The 26,751-nt window shown below is 37.8% G+C and overlaps 1 protein-coding gene across 1 annotated transcript; it reads right to left on the bottom strand.

Annotated features, from left to right (window-relative positions):
* Positions 1 to 11,078: 11,078 nt before the first annotated feature.
* LOC136264400 (uncharacterized) lies at positions 11,079 to 26,482 on the bottom strand. Its single transcript, XM_066059129.1, has 2 exons — positions 26,405 to 26,482; positions 11,079 to 15,309 (listed from the first exon to the last, which is right to left on the bottom strand). The coding sequence occupies exon 2, from the start codon at positions 15,305 to 15,307 to the stop codon at positions 11,375 to 11,377; it is 3,933 nt and encodes a 1,310-aa protein (XP_065915201.1). The 5' UTR covers positions 15,308 to 15,309; positions 26,405 to 26,482; the 3' UTR covers positions 11,079 to 11,374.
* Positions 26,483 to 26,751: the final 269 nt, after the last annotated feature.

Raw genomic sequence — 26,751 nt, 5'->3', positions numbered from 1 at the left:
ACACGATAAGTGGGCGTGGCTCACGAAAAAGCTACGCGATAGCGTTTATAAGTTGGGGTTTTCTATTTTCACATGATCTGAGGTCCGGAAATGACGTAAAGCATACGACTGTAAGGCACTGCGCGTTTCTTACTACTTGCACTCGTTTGTTCTTTTTGCAGTGTGGTTGTGTTATTGGTTATCTATGGCCCTGGCTACTGCTGCTATCGCAAATCTATAATAGTGGATCTGATGCTTTCACCCGACAAGATGATCTGTTCACGTGAGTTTTATAGTTTAATAACGTACCAGATCTAATCCCAATACAACCACTTGAATTGGGGGCTTGTGACACTGAAAATTACATTTCCCATTTACTGAGGCAGTAGTAATGGTGGTGTAAATCCCCACACATCCCAACAAATTGTACCATTTATCAATGCATGTATTAATTGGGTTGTGATCAAAGTTGCTAAGTGGTGTGTTCAATTAATACAAAGGCAGTAGCACCCAAAAGGTAAAGGCAATTCTCTGGTAGAGACAAGTCCCCAGACTCAATCCCCACAGCTACCTCAAGGAAAGTTAGCAACAAGTATTATGTTCTGAGTAGGATACCCTACTCTTATTTACCCTATAGAAAGTGTATTCATATATGTGTATGACATAATGACAAGGTGTTGTGGTTTGTGATGTACAAAAAGCTATAAAAATACTGGATTCTAAATATTGTCAGTGGTAATAACGTGCATATTCCCATTCATGAATATGGCCTAGTGAAAATGCCTCTAAACCATGATGGCATGTATTAGTTCATTGTGACAGTGATGCTTGAGTAGTTCAGTTTCTAGCTACATTGTTAGGTATGCTTACAATTGATGTTATGTTCGGGTGTTGTGTGCATCACATGCCTTTCTACGGTTACGTATATACAGTAGTAGGGTATATGGGAGTCGGACATGAATGCCTGTTAGTGACGCACTGTCTCCCATACTCAGCCAATATTGCACATAATTTTTCTCTCATAGTCCAGCGATTTTAGCCTACCATTGATTAGCACTCTTGGCAATAAGGGTAAACTAATACTCTAGGAAAAATTATGTGCAATGTTGGCTGAGTATAATATAAATCACATGGGATATATTGCATTGCAGTATATGCTTTATGTTAAAGTTTAGCATTTGAAAAATGGTTTGACGTAAAACTAAAGTAACAGCAGAAGGTTTGAAATACTTATCAATAGCCAGGCACAGAAACATGTGATATAGCCTTGCAATCCATGCACCCAGTGCGCAGGGTACTATAACTGGAGAATTTACTGGCAAGGAAATACGTATTATAGACACTAGAGTTGAATCAGTACTTGTATGTGACAAAACCAGTCTTATAGCCTTCATGTTTTGACAAATGATAACTTGTCCTGTGAAGTACTTTAAACCTGGGTCAGTTTATAGCCCTTACATAATCTTTGGGCAGCTGGCCCATGCAACAAGAGTTACTAACAAGAAACGAGGACTCAGGTAAATGTGAATAGACTATATATAGCTGTAGCTATAAAAAGTAGTACATTTAAAGATTATTAATTTGAAAATGAAGTAGGGATCCAAGCGATAAAAAAAGTTGTAAAAAAGGAGATGAATGATGGTATTGCAACAAAGCTCTGTGGGAAAATACCTACTTTGACATTGAAGAAAATAATTGCTATATCATGCCAATGTAGGGATTTTCTCACAGAACTATGTTGTAATACCATCATTGATCTCGTTTCACTACTTTTTATCGCTTGGATCCCTATATTAATTTTTGTGGTTTGGGGTTTTCTGGCCAACAATATCACCCAAAAACCAGCTTCACAATGCCATGCTAGTACCTAGGTAGTATTGGTTAGCTATAACCAAGCCCAAAAGTGTCTTCAGTACTACCCTAAATGTCTCCAATAGATTGTTATGAGATTAAAAAAATAATTCAATGGAATTTTGTACTGCCTGCCTGCCTGCCTGCCTTCAGGCAAGCGTAACTTGATAACAGCTAAGGCTATGAATTTGATTTTCTCACTTTTTGGCATCGCTTCATCCTAAGACGTGCCTTTTGGCATACCACAGTACATACAATGCACGCATCATGGACTTACATTTGTCCTCCTTTGTGTCCCATTTCTTTTTGCTGATGATAGTCCAAGGTGTCGATTCGCGATAGCGTGGTGCATGGTTTCCCTACAGTACATTTGTAAGCAGGAATCATTCATATTTTCCATGGTGACTGGATTGATTGCAGAGGCACTTCTATATCAGATATCTCAATTCAGGTCTTCTTTCACTGTTTACTGAAGCGAATAAAACGTGTGTAAAAAGCACATGTTTTTTACCCAATGTATTCCAATGGCATTTATCTCAAAAACAAATCTATGTAAACAGGTCGGGTTATCACTCAGCAGGTCATATACACTCTGCAGTACAATATCATGTGTCTTAATTTTTATTTTGTATATATTATGTAGCTTCAGGTCTTGTTTGTCGTCTGATAATTTGTGTGGATGGTGTTTATATGATAAGAAGAGTACCTCATCCAGTGACCAGTGTAGAGTAGTCATCATAATAGTGTGGCTAAGTTTCAAGTAGATTCATTAAAGGGTTGGGAAGTTATGAGTTGTGAAAAGTTGTAAATCTGGAAAAGCTATAAGGCTGGTATTGTCAGACAAAGTTACGTACATATTGGTATTCGTATTACAAAATTGTCAAGGATTAGTATTGGTCAATGTCTAGTCCATTAATGGGGCTCCTGGTCTGACGTTTAATGAGGTACTATATTATAAGTCCTTGTAGCTCAGTAGACATAAGCATAGTGCACACAAGTATAATTGTTTGTGAGGTTCGTATACAACACTGTTCAGGGATTTTTTTGTCATGTGTGTGTGTGGACTGCATGCCTGCTTGCAAGAGTTGTGAATTTTTATAATTTGTAAAAGTCTCCAGGGCTAAGTCATTTACTTGTGAAGTTTTTGCACTGGTGATTGAAACATGGTTTTTATTTACAGAAATCCCATCAAGTATTTTAAAAACACTACTGTGAAGATACATATGATGTGTGTCCAAAACTCAAAGATGGGCTTCGTACAAGAATAGAGTTAATATACATATGTACATACTATATTCCATGTATTGTATACAACATTCATTGTCAATGTGTATTAAACAGCATCCATGTCATCCATTCTCTAATATGATTTTAAGTTACCCTGAAAAAAGTGTTTAACTTCATCACTATCTTGCTATTACTATAATAAAGATATCAACTTACCGCATTACAGTTGTAAGTCTTAATCCCCAACATTTCATGTAGGGCGTACTATAGAGAAAACATAATAATAATAATAATGTCATACATCATGTAACCAAATGTTCACTTACTACACATAAAAATACACCACAGTCATGACCATTTTGCTGTCGTGGCACTTCTAACAAAACAGTTAAGTAAGTACTGTTATTGCGGTACAGTACTTTAACTTGAACTGAACCTTTTCAGGTACGTATCTAACATTCACATCATCCCATTCTGTTATTATTTCTTTCCTTTCCAAAATCCATCCTTTCAGTGCTTCTACACAGCTGTACTATGTACGACCAAGTGAATCATACACTAAGAGCTCTTTGCCAGGAATATGCAAGGCCTATTTGGTTTGTTAATTGTATGTTATAGTGGTACTCTATAGTCATACCAGAATTATCCAGTGACTATCGTCCACACGAACTGGAAACAAGCACACATTGTACTCCTGGAAAGTAACCTACAGCAAGTCATACAAAAAATGCATTAAAAGACCCTTAATTAAATTATTATCAAAAAAATTATTAGTATACCTTTTGGTACCACCTTCTTATTACTTCAGAATGTCGATTCAGGCTGTTGCATAAGAAGGTCGATGCAACAAATGTTCTTCTCGTATCCTAAACAAGTGCTTCTAAATACCTTCAGTTGCATTGCATACTAACATTTGAACACTTTTGCAAGGCAATTTGTAAAACGTTGTGATCACCTGTGAGAATAACAAAATAGTCACATACTAAAAACTAATATTTACAAACTTTGTCTGTGAGCCAGTGAGTTGAAAATAGTGACCAGACATCATTTAATGAGAGCCCACTAGGTAGTACTGTCAGTGCTTTCTTCTGTGCATTGCTCCATATCTTGTTCATACAGTATGTACATAAATTATCATCCATCTGTTTACAATGGCAAACCTCTTCTTTCTGCTTCTTACTTAGTACATACCAATCTTGTTTCGTAACACCCACCCACTATCCATATACGCAAAAACACAGATGTGTGTTTGTGCATAACATTAACATCACATACATTCTCATTGTCTCCTACTGTATCATCCACATGATGTGCATCTGTCTCCTTATCAACATTCTCATTGTTGGACAATATTCTCTGTGATAGTTGCTAGATTTCAGGTGTATAAAGTATGTACAATAATCTATTACTAATTTAGTACCTGTCAAACAGCGGCGGCGCATGCAACACTGTTTTTTGATGCCAGGGCCACCAAATATCTTCTTATCTAAACAGTTGGTACACTCTCCACAATTTGTGGCCTGGCATCCATCACAGTCTCTGCACCGCTTTCTCTTCATTCCTGTTCTTGTTGCTGCATGAATGTATGTGTGTACACGCAATCACCGTAAACACATGAGCATACCACTTGATATTAGTTTGAATGGTGCACTTGTATTGGGTACGTCTAAATGGTATAGTCATACATCAGTAATAGACAAGTTACATAAATTGTTTACCTTCCCCTTTGTTATCAACTTTCAACCTTAAGCTGTTGGTTGCATCCTTCATAGTCTGTTCAGCTGCAGCTGCCTAGAAGAAGAAAAAATTATTAATACATATATGTACCCAGTAGTGTCCAATTTGTCCCGAGGTAACATGCACTGTAACATGCAAATTGAAACTCAAATGCTAAAACAGAAAAAAATGATAATAGAGATCTCCAGATCTCCAGCTGGCATCAGAATGGCCAGCCAGCAAATTCAGTATAATGACCCTGTAAGCTATTAGTATAAATGATTAAAGTACATGTTGACTGTAAGTTTGTAAATTATAAACAAGCTAATAATTTGTAAGTCCTCCATTAGTTGTTACAATGAAGTGCATTGGAATTTGTCCTTGCATGTACAGAGGTTACTAACACACTTTTATGTTATAGCGGAAACCACCATGTGCTACAGTATAATAATTAGTAGGTGTTTGTTATTTTAACAGTAATCAGGCTCCATACACTGTATATGCATTGGTGGAGTATTAGCAAGTACTTTTGCATTGAAAAGGCCCCAGTTGAAAAGCAGCAATGCAACAGATCCAATTTACCTTACAACAAAACATGTACCTTTCTAAGACTGTCTGCCTTGATCCCAACCCTATTGCGATACCGCCAATCTTTTGCTGCTGGACCACGTCTACTTTGCAATGGTAGCTTTTGATATTTCTGGCATACTTTGAGTGCTTGCATTCTTGCTTGCTTCCTTACAGTGTTCCTTAGCTCTGGCCTAATAATCAAACCTTCACAGCTGGGAAGCTTCTCCTTTAAAAAGGTGACTATATCTTGTATCTTATTTCCTACTTCATGTAAGTCATCTGGATTAACACAACAATATGTCAAAGTTTCCAAGGCTTTTAAACCAATTCTAGCACGCTCTCCCTCTTGCTTTAGTAAACGGGAATAGGTCTGTAAATGATGCAGAATCCTAGTAAAATATATAATGAATTTTATATGATACATACCTTTTTTGCTGGTATCTCTTCATTATAACCATCCATTGGAGGAGGTAGTTCACTGATGTCATCATTGCTACCATCAACATTACTGTCATGAAGTGCAGCGTCTTGATCTACACTGGGAGAAAAGTAGTTGTTCAGTGCGGCTTGGTCGGTGCTTAAGTATGCACTCTTGATGTATCGGTCAGGTAGACGATCCCAATTCCACTGTGGATAAAGTTCAAATATGCAAAAGAAGTGCTTGCATGGTAAGTTCCATTCTGTCCAGTCACGACAAGTGCATGAAGGATCCTCAAAGAAAACAGTATGGTGTTTTTCACTGGAACCTTTAACTTCAAACTTGCCTGTTGTTTCATCAAACACAGTTACATCTGAGGAAATATACTTTAAGGCTTTAGAGGTCTTTCTAAGCAATACAAAATAACAGATCGAGGTCTTCCTTGTAGGTAACTGGGCACAAAGCTTTTGTAAGTACGATACATGTCACTTTGCTTGTAATTCAAGAATAGTTACTTCTGATAGCTGTCAGGAAGAAACTTCTGTAACAGCAGCAGACAATGTCATATTCTTGTTGTGAGGAAGGTAATTATATTTCAACACTTTGTTCAAAGCTTCAGTACCATTATTGGTGTTAACAGCAGCATGGAAATCTCTATCACGATATGCTCTTGCCCATCGCTATGATTAAAGTACAATATAAGTACATGAGTATAAGAACACTGTTCTCCTAAACTCTGATTGCAGTATGAAGCGAATATGTATATACCTATGTATGTGTGTTTGTACATGTATGCGTGTAGTATGTGTATGTGTCCATGTGCATGTGCTTGTGTTCACCATACTATGTTTGTAGTGTTATATTCATGATTCATTTTACAAGTGTACTTACCTGTGGACACGACAACCATTTGTTCTCTAACCACTCCCGTAGCTGTAAATTATTCTTCCATATGTTTCCACTCTTCAGGCTGTCTACATGCTTTTGGTAATGGTAATCAACTGATAGGTCTGGGGATGTTGGTGACAGCGAGTTAGCTATGTCTCTGAGGAAACTCAACAAAGTATCTGCCTCACTTGATGCAAGTCCATGCTTCCTATCCTTGACCCATCTCTCCACTGCTCTCAGTGGAAGTCACAGATACACACTTTGCAGCTTGGAAATACAGCTTCAATTGCACCAAATTCAGCATCTGAATAATCTGTCATAAAAAAGGTGGATTCCAATTTGGGTTCCAAGAAAGCAACAGATTGAGGGCTTCTGAAATGTTCTCCTTTGACTCTGATTGCACCACAAAGTCTGCCACTACACTATATCCTACATTTGTTTTAACAGTGACAAAAAATAGTGCAATTTCATACTTCGTTGTTTTGTATGTAGCATCCTTCAAGGAAATTGTGTTTCCATACTTAGATAGCAAATCTTGCTGCCAAGCCTCCTGGTGAACAAAGAGCAAGGTCTGGTTGCTATTGTTCTCTGATGAGCTGCTGGTGTCTTCAGAACTTATGAATGGCCGGTAGAAATGCAATGCAGTTGGGTTATCTTGTTTCCAGTGTTTAATTTTAAGCCTCAAATTTTCCTGGTTAAACTTAGACAGTTGGCATGCACGTTGCGCAAGATAGACATGATTTCTGACATCACTAGTGTTAGGAAGTAAGCTCTGTCTGTAAGATCTGGTCTTTGATGAACACACAGAACATGCAATACATAGTACTTGAGATGATTTTTCACCTCTTGTACATTCGTAATACCTTCTGCAACCAGCTCATAGATTTTAGAGACAAGCTTTGGATGGATTCTTTGGCCATATAAAGCTGGACCATCAATGTCATGACCTCCTCATTTGGCAAAACTACAAAATAACAACTTTCTGAGGACACAGTTGATGTGGGTTCTGCTAGGTTACTCATGAGTTCCTGCAATTTCTTTTGTTTAATGTCTTTCACCTTCTTCACTCCAGACATGCCATCAGAAAAGGACAGTTTATATTATGGAAACAGGGAAATCACATGGACTTCAATATGAGCAGCACAACCTCTTTTCCATGTTCCCTGTAGACATGTTCTTTTGCCAGTGCTCTTGTCTTTGTAATAGTGGCTTCCAAACTGGCAGTCCATCTTTCTAATTTCAGACACATAAAATGGAGCATTCTCAAAGCATACTTTTTGTCCATTGATAGTGTGTTCCCAAATATTCGTGTGGATTCCTGTCAAAATAAATGTGATCCTATATAATTATTACAGAAACTATGAAAAGGTCAGTGATCACAAGTATAATACCGTATAGAGGGAAACTTTGGCGGGGGAAAACTCTCACAAATTTGGCAATTTGCTACAAATATGCCAAAGTTTAACCCGCCAATTACTCAGATTAGCATCTTTATAGCTAAACATTGTGTCAAAGTTTATGTTGCCAAATGCAGCTATTCAAATGCCAAAGTTTCCCTCTATACAGTATACTGCAACCTGTTACTACACTTCTTCATTACTTGAAATCGTACCAAAATTAATGCTAACTACAGTTGATTATTTATTTAGCTTCAGTTTATAACACGCACATTAGTAACAGGGATCCATGCATCTGAAAAATCATCAGAGAAAGACTGTTGAGTGGTAAGTGGTGCACGTCTGTCAGACTGATTGCAATAATTAGTAGCATTGGTTGCAACAATGAAATTAACTGGCAATGAATTCACTAAAGGACATGGCTGTCTGTCTATGAATATACCCAAGGATTTTCCCTGTGTACATAGTGGTACATGACCAATATATATTACTGATACATATTGCTTGATACAATTTTACAGTTTGGTATAGCTAAATACTCCATGCAAAATATGTCCAGGAAATATCACATTGTGCATCTCATGGCTAGTTCTATTTGAAAGTGCACCATGCATGCATGTTTTGAAACCATGACTTCCGTAAATTAAAGACTTTGTCTGGCATACAGTTTTACTGACATTTCCAGTAGCTGTAGCTAGGCTTTGTCTGAATAATTTTTAGCTACACTGACTCAAGACACCTATGATACTGTGCATGTAAGGCTATACAATTTCTGTTTAATCTTAAGAGACTACCACATATGCTGTACAGCTAATGAGATAATATAAGCACTAGATACAATAGCAAGAGCTAGCTATTTAAAATAAACCCACATCAAGTTTCTTGTTAACAGACGACCTCGTACCAAAACAGCTCTTGGTCTGTTGCTTGTGAGCTTCCAAAGTCTCTTCTAGATTCGTTACAAATCTTGTGTAATAGTTAGGCCCAGAACTAGCCAGACCATCACTCCACCGGTACATTTCTACAGATGAACTGAACCCGCACCAAGATTTGCGCCAAAACGGTATTTGGAAGAACGCGCAGTGCTATAATTTCTGCGCATTACATCATTTCCGGACTTCAGATCGAGTGAATATAGCCATAGATAATAGAGTAAAGGGATAGGAAACGCAATAACGTGACGTCACAAAATACGTACATTTCTATTGGAATTCCGTGTAGTACGTCACGAACATACTCGTTACGCTTGCTGCGCTTGTATCAAAGAGAAACAAATTGTTGTAACGACAGAGTTTTGTAACCAACGACTGTAAAACTTCGCTACAGTGAACTCAAGTAAGTAATCGAGGGAAATAGGATGGTACCAACCCTCAAGGAAGTTATACGCAAAATTAAAGGAGATTGAAAATGAAAAAAAACGGCCCAAAATTACTTTAAACCACCTTACTTTCTTCGTAAATATATTCTATCCTTTTAACTGTGATAAACCTATTCCTTACCATTTAACAGAGGGAACCAGAGAAAATATCGGAGCAAAACAGGAACTGTTGCTTGAAGAAACGACTAAGTATCTTCCATTTTTAACCAAAAGTTTAAACCACCTTGCAGTACAACGCAACGGTAAAAGACTGTGTTGGTGACACGCCTAGCTTACCACAAGATTCGAAAGTGGAACCGGCTATAAAAGAAGCGGTATGGACGAGGCATGAAGGTACGATGAGCGAAAGTGTGACAGCGTGTAACAATCACGGTTAATGCGATACGCTTTGTTACAAAATCTACGGTCTGAATTCTCTCGCCAAAATCTCTCACATAGGCCTAAATACTTACTGTAGTCTGTTGGATTACTATTTACGCTGCTTAGAACACTAATTCTCACAAAACTGTCTTGTCCTTTCAAGTCACGCGTAACGGAAATCAAACCGGAAATCGCTTGCGTTTCCTATCCCTTTACTCTATTATCTATGATATAGCGAACCCCTTTATAAGTTTCCACGTCGTCAAACGAACAATTTCGTTTCTCACGTGATCCAATCCGGGTCAGACCCGGATAATTTGTAAACTGGGTCAGACCCGGAGAAAATGTGTGTGACCTGGTTGGCTCGGATGACCCGACCCGGTTTCAACGCTGAGTGACACATGCAAAAATTGTGCACTTTTTTCATAAATTTTCCACATAATTAGGTAATACTCCTCATGACACAACTTTTTGATATAGTGCCATCACAGATTTGACCTCTGGTGACCTTTATGGCCATTTTTGCCATCATTTCTGTCTTTATCTCCCTGAGGGATTAATTATCTTGCTAAAACATGGTGCCAAAAAAAAATCCTGACGAGCAAAATAAAAGTTAATAGGTGATTTCATTTCAAAGTTATGATCATTTATATTACCATGAATTTTGAAATAATTTACCTCCCCATAGCGGGTAATTTACACCCCAAGGGCAGGTAAACTTGGAGTTTTACAGCTAATAAAAGCAATCATAACTTCAAAATGTAATTACCTACTAACTTCAAATAAAAACCAAGTTGTTTCATTCAGCAAGACCTTTACTTTGGGATCATGTTTTAACATGTCAATTAATGCCTCAGGGAGATAAAGACAGAAATGGTCAAATTTCTGTGTATAAGTGGCCACAAAGGTTACCTATGGCCAAAAATACATGTCATGAGACATACTACTTTTGCAGAAAGTTTCATGCTTTTGGGCTATGCCGCTATACTAATTGAGCTAGTCAGCTAACATCCTTGATGCTTCAACTACCTCAGGCTATAGCTAGTGCCTAAATAATGGTATCCTAATTGTTGAGTTAACAAGTGATCCACTAAGATCATTCAAACAATTATTGAGCAATACAACTGCATGAAACAGCTGTATAACTGACAAGCACACAATACAAACTGCAAAAATCATCTACAAAAGTTCTAGATATGTATGATAATTATTTATCACCAAGAGTCCATGCCACTGTAGATGCTTATGGGCTACTGCTATCAAGCTATACATAGTAACGTATATAGAACTACATAATATTTAAATTTTTATACAGACAGTACAACTTCATCACAAATCACATTTATGTTTCAGGCGCTATAAACACACAAATGCTATAGTGAAGTGCAAATGTACAAATATACGTACATATAAAATGACATGCAATTACAAGAGAAGATAACATACTTACATATACAGCTGTATGCGTGCTAGCTATACGTAGCTCAGTAACACTTACAGTGTGCAATCATTATTGTAAAAAATGGCATTATTGCACAAATACAAAAGTCAAGAGTGCATATAAATCAAATCATACACGGCTTGCCATGACTACAGCTGCTCAAGAAAGGATTCTCGCAGATGTACATAGTCAGGGGGATGTTCTGCTCTGTCTTTAAACTCCAAGTCGTCCTTGTGATGGACATTATTCATCAAAAAGTTGTCCCACTTTTCTTTCACTTTGAATTTTGCTGGAAAAACAGACACAATATGTGTATACCACTTGGTATGCTTGACAGCTTTGTGTATGTGAAACATGATGACAAGGCAGAAGAAAAAAAATGCAACAAACCCCAAAACATACACAGCAATGTTCACTTCATGATATCCTGATCTGCTTGGGTACAAGTACAAGGAGGTCACTGACAGTACAATGAAAATCCCAGTGAATGTCAAATCCAAAATGTTGATGAGCACATTTTTAAATGGGTGGATGTAGGCTTGTAAAATAGCAAATGCTAAAATAGCCAAAACATTAGAATACAATAAGGCTTCTTGATAAGTAAATAAGACACTTTCCATTGCAGACAAGTAGAAGAGTACAATCAATCTTATCCCAAACCAGTAACGATACTTATCTTTGTATGGTGCATAAAAGCAATCAAGGAGTGGAAAAAAGTAGCTCAATCGTTTGGAACGTAAGATTACTTTGGGAAAAGCAGAACCAAAAGCAAATGGCAGCACATAGAGCAGCACAACAATTAGAGAAATCACTGATAGTACACAATGCCAACCATGTAAATATTTGATGTTAGGGTCAGGCTGCCATGCAGGAAAGTGATTGACAGCATTATAATCACTGCTGTTACCAGTAGAATAAATGGTCACAGAGGAAGCCACACTAATGGTGGTACGCAGCAGTTTAGAGTAGCACAATAAAATAAGGGTGGCTAGAACTGGAACTACTGGATATGATGACGACTGTCTACGGCGAAAATAAAATTTTCCTGTAAAAGTAATGATCAATATCAACAACCAGAGGTAAACGGGAAACACAAACTGCAACCCTGTCTTAGCAATCTGAGTCATTCCGTCATAAAAACACATGTCAAATCCTAAATCCAAGTTAATGAGAGAAATGAACACCCGCAAAAACGAAAACCGGTTTTCATTAAAAAACAGATCTTCATTAATACTCATCACATTACAGAAGAATATCACTCCATTAATAGCTCCCACTGTAACTGTCAGTCTTAACACAAACAGAATAAATACTAGAATTACTCCTAGTAGACCATACAGTATGATAGTGGCCAGCCAAGCATTGCTACATTGTTTACAAGAAGTGGAGCCAAAAACTCTACTATGATTTTTCATACAAGCACCACAGGCTCGTCCAGCATGATTGTGGTAACAAAGAAGAGTATCAATGTCAGGTTCTAACAAAGTGAAATTTCTAACATTTCCGTTGCAGTATGTGGGCAAGCACAATTTTGTGTATTCAATATTGTCACCACTAACAGACAGCCATGATCGAAGATTATTACGGCGAATAATTCCAGATGCAGAGTCACAGCTAAAGTCATCATAAACTTCTGATTTCAAGAAGTGACCACAATCACAACTGTATAAATTGTCTTTATCTTTTTGATAACTAAACCCAACTGGACAGCTACTAAAATTAACATGAAATTCATGGTCCACTCCTCTTACAAATGATAAGCTTAAAATTCCATTGGTAGGTGGTTGTGAATGCATTCCATAAACAATAAACTCAACTGACATGCAGGTTTTGTTAGGAGTAAAGAATGAACGTTTGTTCTGGCCTTCAGCTAGTGTCAGGGTTCCATCAGCTGTATAAGTAGTATACACATCACTATACAGAGCTTTAACAAATCCAACTGAGCCAACCGCATCCAGACCAACCAGGCCAAACCGAAATGATCGTCCATATATGATAGGCACCTGTAATTTTAATGTTCTGTAGAAACCTGCAGTCATACAATATACAACATCGTACATCCCATCACTGTCACAAGGGCATGGTAAACCAGCAGCTATCAAGAGATGATCATTTGCCATATTGTTGGGAATAAAGTTAAGCACCCTACGATAAACAGTATCTCTCGTTCCATTAACAGGAGGAACATCTAAATCAAATTTGTACTGAGTGAGAGTGTCCGGATACCAGGAGCAAACATAAAACACATTAGCATAGATTGACTGCAAGGTGTATTCAATACCAGCAGTGTTATTTTCAAATGTAATATTTAAATCAAGAAGGTAAAGCTTGTTAACAGAAAACAATGGATTGGTGTTAGCTGGTCCAATAAACTGAATGGGACATATGTCCTGTGATTGCACATGAGTAGCCGCATTAAACACGTCAATAGCACCACCATGCAGTGTAACATGGTTATGAGCAAACAATAGATCAGAACTTTTATCAATATACAACAGTGTATCAATGAGATCAAATGCAGCTCCATAGTATCCGCTATTGTGAGTGAATGAAGCTTTGCCTGACACTGTAATTGAAGCAAAGCGACCATAGAAAACTGATGGTTGATTCCTTATGAAACTACAATGTTGAATACAGTTAAGAGTAAGATAAGAATTTTTGACATGAAATATCCCAGTGATAAAATCACTAGTAACATACTTTAAAGTAGACCCTGATGAAATTGTGTTGTTTTCAGCATTCACGTTAACCAAATTAATAGTAAGACTACCTGATGATGTCGAAGCACCAAACCTACTGTCAGATGCATACACTGCAGAGCCAGCATTAGCTGCATTCTCAGTGAAGTTGCACTCTTCTATTTTGATGATTAAAGACAAACTATCTGAAGACAGTTTTTCGATATGGAAAGCTGCTCCCAATATTCCTCCAAGTCTAGTGAAGTTGCAGTGTGAAACATGCAATGCATTAAAACTGGACTCAGAGTCGGTTGTATCAGTTGTATAGATTATTCCAGGAGTGTTTCTCAGTATTAGATAGTAATATGATATTCCACCTCTTGCATGTAAACCATTGATATCAGATGTAACAAATTCTGTAACTTCATTGCTTAGCACACAATCCTTGAACTTTGTTGTACCTCTGGTACTTGAAACAGATATTATAGCTGCACTAGCACCAATGGACCCATGATTGTTATGAAATATTGTGTTTGTGATTTTAATGTTTACATCATATGAGCCTTGTATATAGTAAATTCCAATACTTCCTGCCCCTTGTATTGGCATGGGAACACGGTAGTAACCAGTTTTAATGACATCAACAAGAATTCCGAGTTCTCTAGTTGGAAGAAAGTTTCTATTCCCTTCAAATACTGACCAGTCAACAGTCACGTTGGTATTGGCTTCGTTAACACTGCCCATGTCAATATGATCATGGTAAACTAACAATATTCCACTTCCTGAACAGGAGAAATCAGCCTTATCACTGATGTAAGAATAGTTCTTACACTTCAGATCATTACTAAAATTAGAATCCTTAATTTGCACATTGGATAGCGTTACTTCTCCTAATGCATTAAAGGAAATAATTCCATACCCAAGAGTATGCACCATTGCAAAATTAGTAATGACAACATTTTTGACATGATATAACATCACAGCCAATCTAAAACCATTACCAAAATAAGCAACAGGTATGACTTTTTGGACTGTTTGATTGATAAAATTATTCACAAAATCTCCACACTTCTCCATCCGGATTTTATTAATGACAATATTTCGTGACCACATAAACACAATATTAAATGGCTCAATACATTCAATTATTGTATCATCAGAACCACTACCAGTGACTATAACACTGGTCATGTTCTCTAGTAAACAATTCGGTTGTGTTTTAAACTGATAGTGTCCTGGTGAAAGGTGGATATCAATGGTAGTGTTTGAGGTCAGACAGTTACATAAGAAATAGTCCACTGGTCCAGAACAATTTCCTTCAGTGTAGTTTTGTCCAGGGTAGACTGTCATGGAATTAACCATCAGTACCAAACCAAGTACTATTACAAGGTAGCAGATCTCCATATCTGTAAATGATAATATATTACTGTAGCTTACTATCATAACTATTTCCTCATGGATTTTTATTTTCTTCCCAGAATTTTTGTCCCAGCCTATAAACAAATAGAGCCTTTATTTGAGACCAGGTATTTATTTTGGATATCTCCGAGTAACACCCAGCATTTAATCAAATGCAACCTTTATAATATTATGAAGGAACATGGTATACTCTCTTACAGTGGTCTAAACACATTACAACAGCATGATGGTAACATGTATATCAAAACCACTAAGGTCATACAATTGTATTGTGGTGGGGGAGGCACAAGACTGACCACATAAGAGTATTTTATGCAGCCTTAATATTATAGCAGGACTAGAACTGAACTGTATAAGGAAGTGGTATTGGAATCAACAAGTTATTACACATTTCAGCTATATGCCAAAACATATTTCTCAGAGTGAAATTAATGTTTTGTATCAAGGGTACATGGTCACCCTCACCCTACACTGGCAACAAGAATCAAAACTTTTGTCACAAAAATGCCATGATCACTTTATTTCACCTATAAAAGAGCTTTAATATAAATTAGTAATCAACTATTAGGCCATCATTATTATATTACTTGTTTCCTGTCACCCAATGCAACAAAAACTGATGTGGGCGGGAGGTGATTATTGCATATTAATTATACACTTAACCCTTTATATTTTAGTCTCTGGCTGCTCTATTAGAGTATCTCGATCTTGAATGCTGCCAGGACTGTACACCCATGCAGCCTGTTGAACACAAATGGAGCACCATTCTTCTATGCTAATATGCACAGCTAATGCATTTACCTTAAAACTTGGTCACTCTGTGCCTCCTTCTACCATGAAATAGTGCATTCATGTGATCTATAATCAAATAATTATAATTTGGTGTGGGTACCAAAAAATTGGTGCGGGCGGTGACAGTAAACAAGGAATTTAATAATGATGGCCTTAGCTAAACTCTTGTATTGCTGCTAAATGATAACCTTTGAAATTGCTTGAACACCACTTCTACAGACATCTTGATCACTTGATTCAGAGCACCAGTCTCTTGATTTGATCTTGCAAGTATTTCAACAGACAGTATACCCCATGTAATTTCCATAACTGTGTAGTACTTTAATTGCTACCAAATCCACATGTTCACTCATGCCTAATTGTACGATATCATGCACAATGGGTGAAATACTAATTATAATCCATAAACTTTTTGAGCACTGCAGTAGCTGGTTTTGCAATGAAGGAAGATGCTAACAAGAACCTTCACATATCACCATATCCCCCATGCAGAGCAAGAGTTTGACCATCTCAGTTTCGCATCAGCTAGTTCTTCCAGGGAGACAAAAGATTTGAGCAGTAGCTAGTTTACCTTGTATCAGACATGTATATGAGCTTCACTTTCATGTTCTTTTCAGTTTTCACCTTTGCCCTAGCTAGTTGTAGGAAGCAAGGTAGGAAGGACCCGTAAGACCAGCAATTTATTTACCTGTATAATTATGAGGAACATGATAGTACAAGTTACATGGATATAGCGCCTGTAGCCATGCAGTGTTACATATCATCAGTGTGGTCTTCTGTATTGCCACTGACCAGCCCGGACAAAATTTAATTTATCTCTCCCTTAGTATTGTTACTGCCACTATGATGAGACCGTTGTTTGCATTCATAGATTATACAGGGGACGCATTCGCACCGACTAGTTAATTACATGGCAGGCAAACATTTCAGTATGTCATGTTTTGTCGTCTGAAATTGTGAAAACGTATTTCGGTGGGTGTGCCGGTATGCCAGAATGCGTTGACATGCACAGGTCTCTAAAATACCGCGTACGTAGCTACGTAGTAGCAATTTGTCTCCCTCCCTGACATGGCATATGCTACTTATACGTGCTGTACGCTGTGGATGCTTTGTGTGCTAACTTTCACGCCGTTCCTCGTGGTAAAGGCTCCCTTGAAAACTCCACCCATGTCCAAGTCTGGCGTAGCTATAGTCTCGCCGAGTCTCGCACAGCGGACTACTTTTCTTTTTTTGTAGCTATTGAGTGGGGGTCTGGTTGAACGCAGTATAGCTGGCAGTTTTGCTCTGGCACTTTTTAGGATTCAGAGTCAAGATTCAAGATTCCCGGCTTCCTGTCTTCCCGACCAGGTTGAGCGAGACCTGCAAGCCCGGCGCTGATAGAGGTCAACATTTAAACTAACATTTCACACTGAAGCTTTTCAATTACAACAAGTAATAACTTACTGTAAAGGTCCAATCAACTTCCAGCTCGATAACCTTGTAATTTATTAGCGCACGCCGGCGACTGGTTTTCAAATTAATTTATAGTGCGCTATATACTTTGCAACTTTTTATAATGGTATCTATGCAGCTATTATGCTTTTAAGTTTATCTGCAATATTAGCTATGCAGTACCAAAAAATATGCTCAGTGTTATGATCAATATTAATTAAACCTTAGCCTGCATTTCTGAATGTTTTAGCTTGTGATCAAAGTGTGGCATTTTCATGTGTCAGCTAGGACTTACAGTGTGGCATAATTAATTATTCTGCCCATTGAGTTATAGTCAGCTAGTATTGTATGCTTGATGGTTCGACTACATATACTATTAGACCTAACGTTATCCTTTCTGTTGAGTTAACAGTTGCAAAGATCATTCAAACACTAATCTTATTAAGTAATCCATCTGCATGAATCAATTGTCTATAGCTAACAAGCACACAATGCAAATTGCAAAAATCATCTACAAAAGATTTAGATATGATAATATTTATCATCAAGAGCCCATGGCATATCTATGGGCTACTACTATCAAGTCAAGCATGTACGTACATAGTAGGAAGTGCATGCCGGGTTAAATAACTGAAAGTTTTTTCGCGAATAACATAAGTTGTTAATAACTGACATGCAGTCATCCATTTACTTGAGTTCGAGCACACTAGGTATATGTTAGGGTTGGTATGTCCCGAGTATTGGACTTTAGTGCCTGCATGCATCTATATAGTAGTTACCCAAGTATTCAACTTTAGGACACATGACAGGTATAGTGTTAGAGTTGGGTTCAGCTTTGGTTTCTTCTTCACCTTTACTAAATAGGTTATGTTCCTCTTACTGTATACAGCTTACTTTTTGAGTCACATTTATAAGATACATAGAAAAGTAAGGGAGTTGGGGAGCTAGCAGTGGTAGCATAGCTGGTAGAACACAGAGCTATCACACTGACAGTCCAGGGTTTGAGCCCACCTTTCTTCCATTTTAGTAGCTAACCGTTTTTGTCTAAGTTTACTGTTAGTTCAATAGCCGTGGTACATTATTGAACCAACTGTCGGTTCAGTAACCACCACTGCCTATATAGTAATGTAAAACTGCATAATATTAAATTTTCATAGACAATAACTATAGATTCAACACAAATCACAGTTATGTTTCAGGAGGTATGCTATTACAAGGGAAAACAATACTGTTATATGCATGCATACTAGCTAGCTCAGTACCACTTACAATGTGCAATATAATTATTGTAGACAGCATTATATTGTACACAAATTTATGCAAAAATCAAGAGTGCATATAAGTTAAACAACATACAGCTTGCCATGTCTACAGCTGCTCAAGAAAGGATTCTCGCAGATGCCACAAACCCCAAAACATCAAAAGCAGTGTTCACTCTGTGATATCCTAATGTGCTTGGATACAGATACACAAGGAAATCACTGACAGTACAATGAAAATACCAGTGAATGTCAAATCTAAAATGATGAGGAGTATATTTTTGAATGGAGGCTTGAAAATAATAAATGCTAAAACAGCTAAAACATTAGAATACAATAACGCTTCTTGAAATGAGACACAGACAAGTAGAAGAGTACAATCAGTCTTATTCAAAACCAGTATCAACACTTATCTTTGTGCAGTGCATAAAAACAATCAAGGAGGGGAAAATAGCTCAACCGTTTGGAACGTAAGATTACTTTGGGAAGTGCAGAACCAAAAGCAAATGGCAGCACATAGAGCAGCACAACACCTAGAGAATCAATGATAGTACACAATGCCAACCATGTAGATACTTGATACTAGGGTCAGGCTGCCATGCAACAAAGTGATTGACAGCATTATAATCACTGCTGTTACCAGTGTAATAAATGGTCACAAAGGAAGCGACACTGATGGTGGTACACAGCAGTTCAGAATAGCACAATAAAATAAGATTGGCTAGAACTGGAACTACTGGATGTGATAATGACTTTCTATGACAAAAACAAAAATTCCCTGTAAATGTAATCATCATTATCAACAGCCAGAGGTAAGTGGGAAACATGCATTACATCTTTACAAGAAGTGGAGCCAAAAACTCTACTATAAGACCTTCAATACTAGCACCACAGGCTCATCCAGCATGATTGTAGTCACAAAGAAGTATATCAATATTGATATCTAAGAGAGTGAAATTGTTAATGTTCTTGTTGCAGTATGTAGGCAAGCATAGTTTTATGTATAATATTGTCACCACCAAATTGAAATGATCATCCAATAATAATCGATGCATTTAATTTTAGAGTATTATGGAAACTGGCACTCATACAATACACAAGATCCTGTATGTGTACCGTTACTATCACAAAGACATGGTAAACCTGCTTCTATAAAGAGATGATCATTTGCTGTATTATTCAGAATAAACTTTAACACTATACAATAAACAGTATCTCTTGTACTGCTAACACGAGGAATATCTAAATCAAATTTGTATTGAGTGATAGTGTTTGGATACCAGGAACAAATATAAAACACATTAGCAAAAATGTGTACTGTATGGTGTTAGGAGTATACCAGCGGTGTTATTCTCAAACGTGATGTTCACATCAAGAAGGTTAAGTTTGTCAAGAGAACATACTGGATTGGCGTCACTTGGTCCAATAAACTGAATAGGACATTTGTCCTGTGATTGTATGTAAGTGGAAGGGAAGAGCACGTTAACAGTACCACCAGCAGATGTAGCATAGTTATGGGCAAACAGCAATTCTGAGCCTTTATAAATATACAACACCATACTAATAAGATGAAATGCACCCCCATAATATCCACTGTTATATGTAAACGATGCTCTACCTGACATGACAATGGAAGTGAAATAGCCATAGAAAACTGATGGTTGATTGTGTGTAAAGTTGCAATATTGAGTGCAACTGAGCAAAACTGAGGTAAATGTTTTTAATGTGAAATGCCCCAGTGATAAAATCACTAGTATTATACTTCAATATAGAAACTGATGAAAAGATGCTGTTTTCAGCATTAACATTAGCCAAGAGAACAGTAAGACTACCCAAAGCACTGTCAACTGCATAATAGTGCATATACAGCAAAGCCAGCATTTGCCACATTCTCAATAAAGTTACATACACTCTTCTATTCTGATGATCAGCAGTGAATATAGCTTTCAATATGCAAAGCTGCATTCTCCCAGAACTCCTCCCAGTCTAATAAAGTTACATGCAGTGCAGTAAAACTGGCATCTGTTGTGTTAGTTGGATAGTTTATGCAGGAGCATTTCTCAGTGTTACATAGAAATATGAGATGCCACCTCTTGCATGTAAGCCATTGAGATTAGATGCAACAGATTCTGTATCTTCACTGCTTAGTGAACAATCCTTGAATTTTGTCATACCTATGATATACTTGAAACAGATAATACTATTATTGCTGCGTTACCACCAAGTATCATTACCACCCCAATTATGGCCCTGACACTGCTTTCATATCAGTGTACTAGCTAATCACATAGTCAAAAAATTTTTCAATAAGTGGCTTTTTCATGCGATATTTTGTTAACTAATTTAGAGGGTGTGGACATCATATACCTTGTCATAGCACCTCAAAATAGCAATCCGTCTCCAAAACCCTTCAAGCCCCCATCCCCGAATTAACAAAGTATGGCATACACTCCTGGTATTATGCTGGATATATAGACCATTAGAACAGTAAGCGCTCTCTGATGTCACTCGAAGCCATACAAGGGTACTATTTGCCATGATGATGGCCTTTCAGATGCCATTTTGAGTTATAAAACTAGGCAAGCACAACGGTTGCTATCATGTTACCATAGTTATAGTACTGCAAATGGCAGAGAATTGTGATGTTACTATGGTTTTGGTACTGCAAATGGCGAATATTGGCAGTCAACTCCTTCGCAACGGGTTATAAACTCTATGAAATTAATTCAGTGAATAAGGGTCTATACGTTGTGAGTGCTTTGTGCACTCTTCTAACTTTTGCCGGTACCTCCCCTGCCATGAACCAGTTTGGCGTAGTCTCACCAGCGAGCAGCCACCACTTTCTTTCAAGTTATTGTATCGAAAAACTGAGGGTGTGGTGAATGCAGTATATGCGCTAGGTAGCAGTCAGCTTCGCTAGCAGTTTGTTTGGATTCTATTTTTTTCCTTCTGCCCAATTCAATCGAATTGAATTCAAAAGAACTGGTGCAGCTGGCTGTATGAGACTATAAGCTTAGCCGTGAAGATGGAGATCAGCATTTCAACACTCACGTTTCACAAACTAGAACTGAAATTATAAAATTAATGTACCGTATATGACCGTATAGAAGCCCAGGCGTTTATTTCCTATAAATCATTTTTGACTCGGCGTTTAAACGAGACCGGTGTTAATTTGGACCCGGGTGTTTATTTCTTACTAGCCACTCGATGAGATTGATAGGTGCCAGTACAAGTACCTACGAAATATGAAATCCATAGCCCATCATGTACATAAACCATTTGGACTCCTCTGCTGGGTGAAACATTGGAAGTTGGGCGGAAAGATGAAAATGACCACGATAAACATGCTATGGCCATCAGCAGAAGAGGAGGCATAGTCAAACAAGACAAGACATCATAACACTAGTGACAAGACATTACTGTAGACTAGTTAGCAGCTGACATGAGTTTAGAACCCCGGCATTTATTTCAGTGCATGAATGTCATTAGTACCCCGGCGTTTAAATGAGCCCCGGCGTTTAAATGAGCCCCGGCGTTTAAATGAGTCCCGGCGTTTATTATGACAGTCCCCTAGCTGTACCCGGCATATATTTGAGCCCCTGCGTGTATTTGAGCCCTGCGTGTATTTGAGCCCTGCTTTAATACGGTCATATACGGTACTGTAAAAGTCCAATCAACTTGCAGGCTGTGATAAAGAACTCGTGACCTTGTAATTTATTAGTGCATGCCAAGTAAAAAGGCGGCTGGAATAATGCAGTTACTTTTATGTTTCCCCCCCCACAATAGTTTAGATAAAAAGTTGAATTGCCTGGCTGTCCACCACAGTACAGTGTGCTTGTAGGTAGGAGCTACTTATATACATTGTATGCAATTAGTTATGCTGTGGCCTGCAGTGCCAAAAAACAATTATACGCACAGCATTATTCTGTCTCAATAAACCTTAGCCTCTATGCATATTTTGCATTTGTACTGTCTGAAATTTGCTTTAAATTTTAATACAACTAGCTAGCTATATAACTATGTTTAGTACAACAGTTACTGACTTTAATATTATTTTAATAGAGCATAAATCAAAGGAACATTGACTTAGTAGAAGCTGTCACCATCTATACATACTACAAGAGAGCACTAACTGAGATACCAGAACAAACATCAACTCCTAACATTACTAGGGGCAGATCCAGGGGGGTTCAAAGGGTTCCATGGAACCCCCCTTTTGAAAGAGCCTCTCTTTCTCGAGACACTCTAATAGAGCAGTCAAATCGAGATACTCTAATAGAGCAGTCACAGTAGTCTTTTGAGGAGCAGTGTAGCAAGCTACATATCTAGTTATAAATAAGGAAATATAATTGGTGAGGGCATCTATGGTGAGGGGTAGCTATTGTCAGCAGGTGATGACTTTTTTTTTTGGTCTTCAACTTACAGCTAGGCTGAAGTTGCTATTTTAAAGTGGAACCCCCCTTTTTAAAAGTCTGGATCCGCCCCTGATTACTACCACTACACAGCAAAAACATTATTCTTATTTACAGCATATTGGTTACTTAGCTATATGCATGATCACTTTCACAACAAAATGGGAAAGAATTTAGTTAGAATTTAGTCAAAAGCTATTAACTGACTATTTTCACCTGTTGTTACTTTTCATGCAGAGTGCAACACTATATAAAGTTTTTTAATACAGTACATAACTTCTGCTGTCTATTTGGATTCTATCACATTAATCTTCCAGTTTGGGTGTAAAAACAGATGAGTTGTTGTTTCCTAATACCAGGAGCTCATAAGCGCCACAGGCCAAATTGTGCCTTCGGCACTTATAAGCTCCTGCCAATACTAATAAAAGTCTTAGAATTATGATACACTAACTTTAATCAGTATAATACCTGCGTTGCTAGACAGATATAGACCAGATCATCTATTTAATTCTAAAGGAGAACAGCTGCACCTACCATTATATGTAAGATTACTTTATATTGCAGTATACAAGTCTGGACAATGTGTAGAACTAATTGTAATAGATTTATATCTTGTCTGAAATATTATCATGAAATACATTTTTATATCTGCATTTGTACATAGCCACACACCAACATTACCAAGATTGGATGGACATAAGGTTATGATTAAAAAGGAAAAAGAATGTATTGCAAACATATGGGAATGCAAATTTAAGGTAACATGGTGCAGCAGTGAAAAGACTGTTGCTGTTAAATAGCATCAAAAGTTGTCATTCATCTATTAATATATGATTTAGCATCAGAAAATCAGGAAAATATTAGTGTTATCACCTGGAAATTTCAGTATTTTATACAGGTTTTTGCAATTGAATTCGGCGACTTTGCAATTGAGTTCGTCGCTTTTGCAATTGAATTCGTCCCGTTTGCAATTGAATTCGTCGGTTTTGCAATTGAATTCGTCGGTTTTGCAGTTAAATTCGTCCATAACAAGAATGGCAGCTGGAGCAAACATGAAAACATGATGTAGCAGCTGCTACAAGAACTTGTTCAAGTACAACAGTAGTAAATAACTCTTTATAAGGCAATAATTCTTCCTCTACAGCCTCTCCAACAACATTCCAAACTCTACTACGCCATTCGCGATGGGTGTGGTCACTCGCGAGCAAGCTAATTAACTTGTCAGACAGCTATCAACTTCGCGTACTACCAACTTCAATTACCTTCTAGTGTCTCAAGTGTAACTCTCCAAGGCATAAATAGTTCATCTCTTAATGAACGGGTTGGTTTCTTGGAGCCGTTTTGTTTATGACGAATTGTAATGCAAACGCGACGAATTCTATTGCAAAACCGACTAATTCAACTGCAAAAGCGACGAATTCAATTGCAAAAGCGACGAATTCAATTGCAAACGGGACGAATTCAATTGCAATACCGACGAATTCAATTGCAATACCGACGAATTCAATTGCAAACGGGACGAATTCAATTGCAAAAGCGACGAATTCAATTGCAAAACCGCGACGAATTCAATTGCAAACGGGACGAATTCAATTGCAAAGGCGACGAATTCAATTGCAAAAACCTGTAATATTGCATTTCTGTATAATGTATAAAATACTGAAATTTCCAAATGACAGCACCAACATTTTCCTGATTTTCTGATGCTAAATCATATATTAATAGATGAATGACAACTTTTGATGCTATTTAACAGCAGCAGTCTTTTCACTGCTGCACCATGGGACCTTAAATTTGCATTCCCATATGTTTGCAATACATTCTTTTTCCTTTTTAAAATTTAAAACCATAACGTCATGTCTCTCCTTCTACAGACAAAGTTGGTAATGAAGTGCCATACAACATCAAGGTATTTTATGATGCAAGGTTATACAGTACAAGTCAGTAATATTGCTTCTTAATTATAAGAGTCTGGATTCAGTGGAATGGATATGGATATGGTGTAATGGAATAACTCAGTTTTATCACATTGACACTTCTAGCCACTCCTCATGGACCCATCAAAATTCTTGGATTCATATGTACATGCATGTTACGTACTTAAGCTTGCTCCTTTGTACTGACTATCAGTGGCGTAACTAGACTTGTACTGACACCAGGGCCCAGTGCAATAAGTTGAAGTTGTATTCACAAGTAAAACGATTAAAGTAGTAGAATTATCGAAGCAATAATTATTTATAGAGGCGCTTATACCGATAACCTAGTAGTTTGAAGTGATTTCAGTCATTTCACAATAACGAAAGGTAATATAGCTGTTTTGCAACCAAATATGTTAAGGTCTCGATCGATTATTCGGTGAAATCCTTTTTTTTTTTTTTTTTTTCTTTCTCTTTCTTTTTTTTTATTAATTTTTTTCCCTCCGGCCCTAATGGCACTCCCTTCCTCCCACACATCTCTATAGAATGCTAACAAAATATTTGAAAAATTAATTATAACCTACAGAAAAGAACCTACACAGAACCTACAGCATGCCCAGGGTTCAATGGGCAGGCAGGTGCCCCTCAGCTACAGCAAGATCAACTGCTGGAGGCACACACGGACACTTGGATCTTGAGCGTGATCCCCTGATGCACGTAACTGAAGAACGGAGCAAGGAAAACCCCAAACTACAACGGAGCCAGCCCATCACCACAGAATATGGGGAATTCCACTTCTCGCTCAGCAGGCGGGCAAGATGTTTATAAGTGGTGGTGGCAGCCCTTCCCATGCCACCTGAAGTGGAAAAAACAAGGGGGGTAAAAACATCTTTTTCTACTACTCTATTGCTAATTCCGTGGGCACGACTTGATTGCTGACACCAGACACCCGGGCCTGGGTTTACTTGGTTTAGTTACGCTACTGCTGACCATGCAATTTGAGTAGCTATATTTTACAGCACAAGTGCTGAAGGTTTGTTAGCCTGTTTATAGATGTAGTTGTTTGAAAAGGAGAAAAAATCCATGACTAGACCTGGGCGGCCTCAAACCCGTAGCCATATACTCAGTGTACTTTTCAATGGACTCCACCCCCGTCCGGCCGCCATAAATGATCGCTATGGCGCTAGCTAATCATAGCTTTGCTTCACATATTAGTATTCTTGTAGTGCGCCACAAACATGTGCAATACACTATTGCATACAAGTGACTTACTGTTCCGGAAGTTTGTAGGTCAAATCGCTTGTCAAATCGACTTGACAAAGAAACCCGTGACCTCCTACTTAATTAATCGATCGGCGCGCGCAAGATTCACAGGCAGCCAATTGAATAGTTTTATGATCCTAGTATCCATTTTCTTTTTCTTTGCTCGTCTATCCCACTAGGGACCTGCAAACCCTCACGCCGTGAATGCACAAATGAACTCCCAGACCAGGTGGTGACCTAATCCACACGCAGCTTGCAGTCTAGCTAAGCAAGCTCCTGAGACTGATTAATTATTGTTTGGTTATTCAACAATCGGGATAGCCATTCTCAGTTCCTTGTTGGAGTTACAACAAAGA

Source organism: Dysidea avara, chromosome 8 (genome assembly GCF_963678975.1).
Source record: "Dysidea avara chromosome 8, odDysAvar1.4, whole genome shotgun sequence".
NCBI classification, from domain to species: Eukaryota; Metazoa; Porifera; class Demospongiae; order Dictyoceratida; family Dysideidae; genus Dysidea; species Dysidea avara.
The sequence above is the reverse complement of the archived record's forward strand: the minus strand, read 5'-3'. Positions and strand labels throughout refer to the sequence as shown.

What these genes read in the sequence shown, in the direction of transcription:
- LOC136264400 (XM_066059129.1), bottom strand. Translation starts at nt 15,307, where the DNA reads ATGGAGATCTGCTACCTTGTAATAGTACTTGGTTTGGTACTGATGGTT.